Source organism: Cyprinus carpio, chromosome B18, assembly GCF_018340385.1.
Source record: "Cyprinus carpio isolate SPL01 chromosome B18, ASM1834038v1, whole genome shotgun sequence".
NCBI lineage: Eukaryota > Metazoa > Chordata > Actinopteri > Cypriniformes > Cyprinidae > Cyprinus > Cyprinus carpio.
This window is the reverse complement of record NC_056614.1, coordinates 19,319,669-19,329,793: the sequence shown is the minus strand read 5'-3', so window position 1 is coordinate 19,329,793 and position 10,125 is coordinate 19,319,669. Positions and strand designations below refer to the sequence as shown.

The 10,125-nt window shown below is 35.3% G+C and overlaps 2 protein-coding genes across 2 annotated transcripts in view; one reads left to right on the top strand and one right to left on the bottom strand.

Annotated features, from left to right (window-relative positions):
* Positions 1 to 388: 388 nt before the first annotated feature.
* LOC109051801 (complement C1q tumor necrosis factor-related protein 4-like) lies at positions 389 to 4,436 on the bottom strand. The gene is made up of 2 exons (XM_019069286.2): positions 4,325 to 4,436; positions 389 to 2,395 (listed from the first exon to the last, which is right to left on the bottom strand). The coding sequence occupies exons 1-2, from the start codon at positions 4,350 to 4,352 to the stop codon at positions 1,314 to 1,316; spliced, it is 1,110 nt and encodes a 369-aa protein (XP_018924831.2). The 5' UTR covers positions 4,353 to 4,436; the 3' UTR covers positions 389 to 1,313.
* Positions 4,437 to 6,062: 1,626 nt separating this feature from the next.
* Positions 6,063 to 10,125, top strand: part of LOC109051786 (ubiquitin-conjugating enzyme E2 N) — a 4,371-nt gene continuing 308 nt past the window's right edge. The window contains exons 1-2 of the mRNA XM_042743613.1: positions 6,063 to 6,219; positions 10,113 to 10,125. The exon at positions 10,113 to 10,125 is cut by the window's right edge and continues 192 nt beyond it. Of these exons, the coding sequence (XP_042599547.1) occupies positions 6,190 to 6,219; positions 10,113 to 10,125 (43 nt within the window). The 5' untranslated portion in view covers positions 6,063 to 6,189. The remainder of the gene's footprint in view (positions 6,220 to 10,112) is intronic.

Here is a 10,125-nt window from a genome sequence, read left to right as displayed (position 1 = left end):
TTTATTTTTGCACTAAATTAACATGTTAAATTTACAGTCATTTAAATGTAGAATATAAATATATGAAATTTATTTAAAAAGATGCTCTTTTGAAATGGTGTCTCATTTTGACTCAGGAAGTTTTCATTGTTTTGAACAGCAGTTTTGTGTAAATACTTGTGTACTTGCTTCTCTTTCTGAGAAGACAGACGAAGCTCCACCTTTTGGTTGTTTTTTAAATGCTAGAAATAATTATTTTATTGTTTTATGTGATGTAATACAACATTTAAAAAGAGGATAAACATAAGCATGAATACTATGAAACAAAACACTTATAGATGTTGGTCTTGTGCTAAAATAAAAATAAATAAATAAATAAAAAATTAACCATGAGAAAGATATTGGACACTTTTAATATTTGTTAAAGTACTAGGCTACATGTTAACAATAGTTACAATGGAACAATAAAATCAGCATCAACTGTGCCTGTGTACATTTTTCTTTTAACCATATGAGCGTTACACAAACATAACATGCTAAACAATTATAGCTTACAAGAAATAGTAACTTTATAGTAACGTTAACAAAAATGATATATAGGCTAATGCTTAACAGATCGGTAGTTCATTTACATTTCAATATGAATATATATTAAAGTTCCAATTTAACATACAATAACTAATGATCTTCTAACCATAAAGGCTTTTCACATCATTCTAAACTTCATTCTAAACTAAGCTAAAGTGAAAGTATACGTTACCCACTTGTAATTTAGTGTATTTTATGTATGTGTGTGTGTGTGTGTGTGTGTGTGTGTGTGTGTGTGTGTGTTGTGTTAGTGTTATGGCTAGGCTTAGCAACAGACACCCAGTCGCATGCCTCATAAGCGCATAGTATAATACCTTTTGGTGTTAGAGAGAAATTGTTAAACTGTGATGGATAACAAGTGACTTGGAGAGAAGTGGAAACTTTTATTCTTACCTTTATAGTCCGAAAAACTTTTTTCCTTTTAGAAAATTAGGGTTTAGATAATGTACTGTGGTGTTAAATGTCAGTTTATTAATTCCCATGATTAATTGTTAACACAGGATTCCATTTAGAATGACCCAGGGTTAACTATTTCAAGTGTAAAAAGTCCTAATGCTTGTTAAGTCATGAATGATGTTTTACACCACCCCCCCCCCCCCCAAAAAAAGTATACAGTATGAATACATAATGTTACATTATGATTGTGCTGTGTAGAAGCACATAACAATAGCACTATGTTAAGAGGTACAAAAATTAGTACAAAAACTATACTATGAATTAATCAGTACTGTTGCTGGCTTTGGTTCTCAAGGGAAAGTTCTGTCTATGTTCATGGATTCGCCGTCAGGGTAGACCAGGAAACCAGAGAAGGTTGTATATCTTCCCTGGTTGCTGTAAACAGCATATCCGTCATCCTGCTGACTGTACAGCCAGACACTGTCTCCCCTTTTCAGTGACAACAGCAAACTCTGACTCTGCATCTCTCTCCGCCGCGACATGTCCTCGTCGAACACCATGGCCCGCACCTCCCCTTTGCCTGTCATCAGCTTCACTGAAACCGCACGACGAGGGTGCTTTCCCACGGTAAACGCAAAGTAGTACGCACCAGGGAAGTGGCAGGTAAAATGTCCGGATGTTTTGTTAAAATGGCCACCAATGTTCACATACTCTACGTCAAACGTGAGAGCCTCTCTTTCACGATCCCCTCTGGTTTCTCCCAGCGCTGATTTAGTTCTTGCCACTGAAAATGCAGAACGTGGTTCCTCAGTGGTTGATCTTCTTCTCCAATCATAATAGGCATCTACAGGGGGAGGACAACCTGGAAGATGGAGGCCTGGAGGAGATAGGTGGTTATTGAGATATCCAACAGTAGATGTAGAGTCTGGGTAGACAAGATAACCACTAAATGTGATGTACGGTCCGACGTTGCTGTAGATGGCATAGTGGGGATTCTCCTGAAGCAGCAGGTAGACTGTATCCATGGGTTTTAGACTGACCATCACGCTCTGGCTTTGAACCTTGCGGCCCTGGTTCTGGTATCCATCGTATGCCATGGCCTGCACCTCCATCCCGTTCTTAACCAGCATGACCGACAGCATCTTTTTTGGGAACTTTCCCACTGTGAATGAGAAGTAGTACGCACCAGGCAGGCGGCAACGGAAAGTGCCCGTCTCTGGATTGAAGTCTTCTCCGATGTTGACTAGAAGGCGGTCAAAGGTCACAGCTCGTTGAGTGCCACCCAATATGCTGCTGCTACGTGTGGCGGAAAAGGCAGAGCGCAGGCCTGTTGTCATTGGGCCAATGTTGAAGGATGCAGCACAGCCCAGATACATGATCAGCCCAAGTAGACAGGAAACACATCTGTTTGGTCTCCATAATACCACACAAGCTGTAGTAAAAAGACATTATCGTCATCAGAGGTATTTCATGTCACTTTTTGGCACTATTGAAAAATAGTTCTCCAAAAACCCAACTAGTTATTCAAAAATGTATCAGACTGTAATTTTATATTCTGCACCACACATACAAAACTAATCACTTTTATTTTTGTGTAAAACTATAAAGAAAAACAAAAATGTCCTTGAATTATTTTAATCATGATACCATGATCGTTTTAACCCTCTGGGGGTCTTTGGTCATGTTGTGATTTTTTACATTTTATTAAATCAGAATAGTACAGATGAAGATCAAACTTGGTGAATTTTGTGGCACTTGCTATATGAACACATAAACAAAAATGTGGACATGATTAGAAAAGGCTAAATAGTCACATCGGTGATCTTTATGGTAAGAAATGACCACCACAGGAAATGAGAAATATAAAAATACAAAGCAATTTTCTGGGGTACAATTTACAAATCAACTATGATAAAGTAATCTTTGATCATGTATATATATAATCTTTGATAATGTATATAAATATAAATCTGCATGGAATAAACTTCATAAAAGTAAGTAATTAAGTAACAAGGGAACATGATGGCATTACATTTTTTTTTATTTCTGCCCTAGATGGCTTTACACTGGATTTTAAATAACTTTGCTCTATTTTTAATTTAAACAATATAAATAAAAAAGAAAGGAATATTAATTTTGAAGTATTTTACACAAATAAATGGTGCGCAATTTAGAGTTGAATATTGTCTAATGTTGCATCTAAATTCTTCACACACACACACACACACACACACACACACACACACACACACACACACACACACACACACACGCATATATATATATTACACTTCAGTCTGTTTTGGATCACAACTGTGACCCGTAAGTGAGGAATAACTAAGGGTTAATTAAAAAAAAATGTTCCTCTTCTTTTTTTCTTTTCCACCTTTAATCACTCAAAAAACAACTTCAAAGCCCTGCCCTTCTGGCATATGGAAATGTGTAATGAACTGGCTAAAATGCCATATAACCATGCTAGGAAGTTAGGTTTAGTCCTGTCAGAATGGATCCTGCCATTCATATCAAGTGCTCAGTGGAAGCATTGTCTGTTCACAATGTGCACCGGGGAAAGGCAGTAGATTAGACACTGGTTCATCTGCTGCTATGTGCTGGAACAAAGGGATATTTGGGAGGGAGGATTGACAAATGTCAGATGTGCAGATTCATGGGAGACTTCATGGTCAAGTGAAGACCCAGTCAGTTATTAACAGATGAAGAGCACATTGAAGACCATAATAAGATACATTAAGGGTCAATTAGTGAACAAGAGGTCACTGGTAGTATTTCCTCTCGTTTTGACTTACTAAAATAATTCAGGTTGACAATCAGGAAAAGTTTAACAAGAATTTCAACAACTACCTTATTATCATCATGTGATGTTTCTCTCTACCTACTTTTTATTAGGCCTATACTTTTACTATTTATACTTGCTTGTACTTATTATTCATATTATTCATAATTATAAAACTGTTTAATATGTTCCTTAAATGTTTTCGTGTGTACTCCTAACATAATTAACTAAGTATATATGTATGTGTGTGTGTGTGTGTGTAACATTAGTATTAGTTTGATACATCATAATATTAAAGGACTCTGTGAGTCTTCACTATTTCAATTGTAAGATCTATTCATCCATCATTACTTTTGAATATACTCTGCTGTGATGTGTAAATGCCTGTAAATATAATATGAACACAAATGCTTAATACAGTATAAATTTAGACCATATCATAAAAATATTGGATATTGGATTTTACAAACGTTATATTGTCTACAAATATGACACAGTATTTTAGGATAAATCATACTGATTAAAAACAAAAATAAATGTTGTCCTTTGGCAGAAAAAAAGATTTCATACCTGGTCTTAGTATCTGAAGAGACTTCATTTCTATGATGACTTGCTCTTCTGTGTCTGTAAGCCTTTGAAAGACTGAGTTTGTACTCCGCTATGAAGAGGTTCAAATGTTATTTCTGTGTGGCATCTATTTCAAAAACTTCAGTGCCCATGTTCAAATAAAAGAGGTATTAGGAGAGAGAGAGAGAGAGAGAGAGAGAGAGAGAGAGAGAGAGAGGAGGTGCTTCACAAATAACTTACACTTTATCAACCTACAGTATATCAAATACAGTTCATGATTTGATTACGTTTATAGTTTTATGTCAGAATAGACTATTTCCATACTATCAATACCAGCTGTCCTGACAGTGCCATTATAATAAATTTAAAGACTGCAAATGTAGAAATGTAGTGTTAAAACATTTATTTGCATATTTATCAAAAGTGGTGATTTCTTTTCTTTTTTAATGCTTTATTAATTCAGTGCCACAAGAACATGAGGTATTGCATATTCACATGATCAAATTAACATTAGCTGCCAGAGAGAGAAGAAAAAAACGTTTTACATGCATGTTTTCTGTGCTTTTTTGCTTGTTCCAAGAGATTTACATATAAAGTCATTTATAAAATGTGCAAAATTTGGTTTACATTGAGCCCACTTTTTCTTATGTATATGGAATTTTCTTAACAAAATAAACAACTGCATAATATGTTGTTTTTTACAATTCAAATTTTAATTTTCTGTATAAAAAATTACATCAAATATACAAATTTCTATCATACACTCAATTTTTCTAATAAAATAGAATAACAAATTCATCCAAAATAATCTTGAGTAAATACAATTAAAAAAAAAAAAGATACAAAATAGTTTCTTTTTCTTGACCACAAAATTCACAGGTATATGAAACATTAAGCTTAAATCTTTCCAAAACATGCTTAGCAGGATAAATTCTATGGTGTATTTTGTAAGACACTTACTTAATTTTGTTATTGATACAAAACTTATTTGCCAATTTCCATGCTTTAACCCAAGAGATATTACCAAATAAAGAAGACCAAAAAAATCTTGCTGCAGGAGTAAGGACACAGAACAAAGAGCATTCCTTATAATCTTATTGCTGTACACTGTTGTTTTAAAACACCAATATAAATCAATTACACCGTTTCCACAAGGATTACCATGCTGACTTCTTCTAAGTTACAGTTTTTTTTTTCTTAAGTAACATCACACTTTTTGGAACTGCATCAAAAACAATAGCAAATTCTCTTGGTTTAACTGGTAATTTGAATTTCTAAAGAAATTCAGTATAAGACAAGTACCCATGGGAATTAACTAACTGTCTTACTAAAAGTTTGAAATAGTATGATAGAATAAAGATTTGGAATAGCTGTGGGGTGAAAACTGTGCTTATACACCAATTTCCATGCTATCAGGGCTTGTCTGTGAAAACCGGCCAATTTAACAGGAATTTTGTCAACAGAAAAATTAAATTTCAACAAAAGTCTATGCCTCCAAGAGTATTAAATGTATAATTAGGAAATACATTCCAAGATCTTTCTCTATTCAAAATTGCTCATATCTAATGAACACGCAGGATGACATCAGTAAAAACAGCACGGGGAAAAAAAGTGTAAATAAATAAATAAAATACTGCACAGAATGAATAACATAAAACACTTTAATCATGTGTTTTCTCGGGACGCGTGAAAGCAACAGGTTTAATTAAATACAAACTACAAATGCCATTTCATCCTCAAATTCGTACGTTTCCGCGTGCGTCTGGACGCAACGCGCCGGAAGGCGTGTGTGCACTGCGTCTCCGCCGTCAATGCAAACGAAGTAAGAGGCACCGAGAGTCAAAGCTAAAATCCGCATTCAAGACAAGATGGCAGGGTTGCCCCGCAGGATCATTAAGGTAACCGTGAAGTGAGACACACTACGCATCTTTAGTCATTCTTTTTTAATTATAATAGCACGAAATCCTCAAATAGCATTGAAACTATCAGCCAAAGAGAAGCGACAGCTGGCTTAGCGTTTGGCACTCTGTTTGTTAGCCACTTCCGTTTGGGTGCATTCACTCGTCTCCCGAATATGGGTGGGTTAAAAATACATCCACCGCTGTGAAAAACGGCGAAGGGCCTGTGTCTTATTCATTACAATTTGCAATCCAGAATCTAAAACCCAACTAACCCCACACGAACTGAAGTGTAAATGGTCAGAGAGGCACGCTCGCGGTCATTCATTGCTTGCGCTCGAGCTGTTGTGTGTGTGAGCTCGCGAGCTAACCGCTCCAGGGACGCTAGCTAGGCGTGAAACTTTGTAAAATGATCGAATTTAAGCAGTCACGCAATTATTTCCCCAACGATTTCACTTATAGACAGTCATATATATGATTATCTGGCCATTACGGCTAGGATTACAAGCAAAACAATTCTGCTCGCCCGCTTCCTTTAAGCTAGGGAAGCTGTTGCGGCGCTTCTGCTGCTAAATGAGCTAATGACTGCAGGCCCTAAACAACTGAAATGTCAAATAAAATACAAGAAGAGATAATTAAATAAGACATTAAATGAAGAACAGAACATCCTCAGGTAGAACTGTTGTTTATTCTCCCAGAAAAATGAAACGTCTAACGCTGAATTAAAGGGACAGTTCACCAAAAATTCAGATTTAAATCGTCATCGTCACCCTTCTGCAGTTTCAAACCAAAAAACAAAGTTGTATGTGATTCTGGAACACAGAAGGAAATATTAGACAAAATGAAAGTCTCAGTCTCCATTCACTTTCATTTTATAGAAAAAATGCAATGAATGTAAATGGGGACTTGAGCTGTCAGTGTCTGATATTTCTAATTGTCTCCTTATGTGTTCCACAAAAGAATGTGAACATTTTTGGAACAACATAAGAGCAAACAGTGAGTTTTTTTTTCTTTTTCTTTTTTTTTGTTTCATGTAATATTTTTAAATAACTTTACAGTGAACAGATTTACGGCTAGTGAATTGACACAAGCGACTTCCTCCTGATAATATCTCAACTATGAATGCATGTTTCCTCATATCTAAGATAGAAATTAAAGTCATTAGAGCTGGCCCTAGTGCATCCTCCATGCCTCTGTATTTTTTGCCATATGTGGGTACTTCAGCTAATATCTAATACAGTGGTTCCCAAACCTGTCCTGGAGGACCCCCTGCCCCCTCCCTAATCAGACACACCCAGTTTAGTTCTTGCAGTCTCTATTATCGAGCTGATGAGTGGAATCAGGTGTATTAGATAAGGGAGACATACAAAAGGTGCAGGGCAGGTTTGGGAACCACTGATCTAGCAGTTTGCACCTATACATTCTTTGGTCTCTTCTTTGGTCTCTTTGGTCTTTTGGTTAATTAATTTTTTTTGCATCTATAAATGTATACTTCCTCAGTTTGGCAGGGAAATGAACTGACTAATGTGAGTTGGGGGGCTGGGAATGCATCCTTAATGTCCCCCAAGCATGAGACCATGACAGGGAGCCCCTCTCTTGTCTGTGTTTGCTCTGCATGGTTTTGTCTGTGGGTTAAATGAAAAAATGTGAGGAATTTCATTCTGAGTACAATGTGTATGTTACGTTAACTGAGATGACAGTAAAAACATAGGACTAACATATCATATATGTCTATGTTTGGAGTTAGAATTTAATATTTTTTATTTAGTATAGACACATTAAACTGATCAAAAGTAACAGTGAATATTTATAATACTGCTTGAGAGAGAGAGAGAATTCAAATACATGGTGTTCTTTGGAACTGCGGATTAATCACAGATTTCTGAACAAAATTATACTGATAATAATAAGAAATGTTTTATTCAGACTGTTTTATTCAAAACTTTATAAATAATTGTACCACCCCAAACCTTTGAACGGTAGTGTACATTATATGTATAGTTGATCTCGATTGTTACAGGACAGGTGTGGCAGCTTTTGGGAATAGATTTGTGACACTGAGATTATAATATCCACTTTTTGGCACAAGTTCTCAGATGCCAAGTAGACAATCTTTCAGGTGTAGAGTACAGCATAGTACAGCAGTTCTCAGATGAACGACGTCTCCGGACTCAAGCATTCCACAGGTGATATCAGATTCTCATTAGTCATATATGGGTGTGAGTTTCCACAGGGCTTTAAGGTTCAGCCCTTGGTCTCTCTCACAGGACGCAAAGTGTCTTGATTCAGTTTTAATGACTGTCCGTTTAACCCTTGAAGACTTGGTTTTAGATGAAACATTGCTCTAATGCTGGGTTTATACACTGACTACATTATTTTAGGTCTGAAAAAATAGTTAGTAGTAATAGTTAGTTTTCTAAAGGTCGCCACAAAAGCCCAAAATCTGTAAAAGTATGAATTATCAAATTAGTTTTCCGCTTTGCCATCACATAAATATATGTATTATTATTGTAATAATATTTCCACAATATTACAGTACTTTTGGCCAAATAAATGCAGAATGAAGGAATTCCAGGTGACTTTGAAAATCAGGACAGCATAAAGGCTGATCATGTAATAAGAACTGTGATTTGATATTGAAATTGCAAGGCACTGTCTTTTTTAATGTTGTGCAAAGAGAGTGTTTACTGAAAACATTGTGAGTGCCTAACCAGCAGTGTTTGAGGTGATGTACGATCATCCTATGCCTTACTGAAGGTTAAGGGTACTGTATTATATGTAAATATTGTAATTCTGATTTTAGTAACTATATTTAAGCAAAATGTTTGTGACTTGGATGATATTTACATTAAAACACTTTTCTTATTTAAGATACATAAACTTTCAGGAAACCTTTCGAGGTTTAATTATTTGTGCCTAGTAGCATTTAAAACGCTGAGGTCATTAAGTTTTTATAAAATGTTTTTGAAAGAAGTCTCTTATACTTACCATGGCTGAATTTATTTGATTAAAAATACAAGAAAAAAGTAAAATTGTAAATATTATTACAGTTTAAAATGGCATTTTCTCATTTCATTTATTTTAAAATGGAATTTATTTCTGTGATGGCAAAGCTGAATTTTTAGCAGCCTTCAGTCAGTGTCACATGATTCTAATATGCCAACTGCAAAATGTTTAACAGTTATGCTGCTTAATATTTTTGTGAAAACTGTGATGTCTATTTTTTTCAGGAGTTTTTGATTAATAGAAAGCTCAAAAGAACAGCATTTATTTAAAAAATACATCTTTTGTAACATTAGCAACAATAACACGTCTTTACTGTCCCTTTTCATCGTTTTATTGCACCTTTGCTGAATAAAAGTATTAATTTCTAGCAAAAATAAAAATATATAAATAATAAATATCAATAATAACATGCAGCAGAATTCCACAGGGATGGAACAAGTGTTCACAAGGTTTATATGTTCAAATCATTTGATAAATACTTTTGTCTACCAATAAGAATGCAGGGAAGTCTGCCTAGACTTGGTCATCCTGATATCTAACTGAAAAAAAACCCAGATTCTAAAATTATTAATGGCCTATCAGTCTTTGTATGACCTAGCCATACAGGTTTGTTTGCCATTGGAATGTGCTATTGATGTAGGACAATTAGTCTTCGTTACATGAACATTGTGGAAGGTTACAAGGTGAAGCGATACAGTTTTTCAATAACACAAAATTGTTGTCACTATGCACATTAAATGTTGTCTCTTTCTACTGATTTGTTTCCTCCGGTGTACTCTACTGTCTCACTACCAGTGCTTTGGCTAATTGCTAATTAACTGTGTGTGTAGATTCTTGCTGTTCCAGCCTAACTGATCCTGTTTCCATGTGTCTGTGTGTGTTTGTAGGAAACACAGCGTT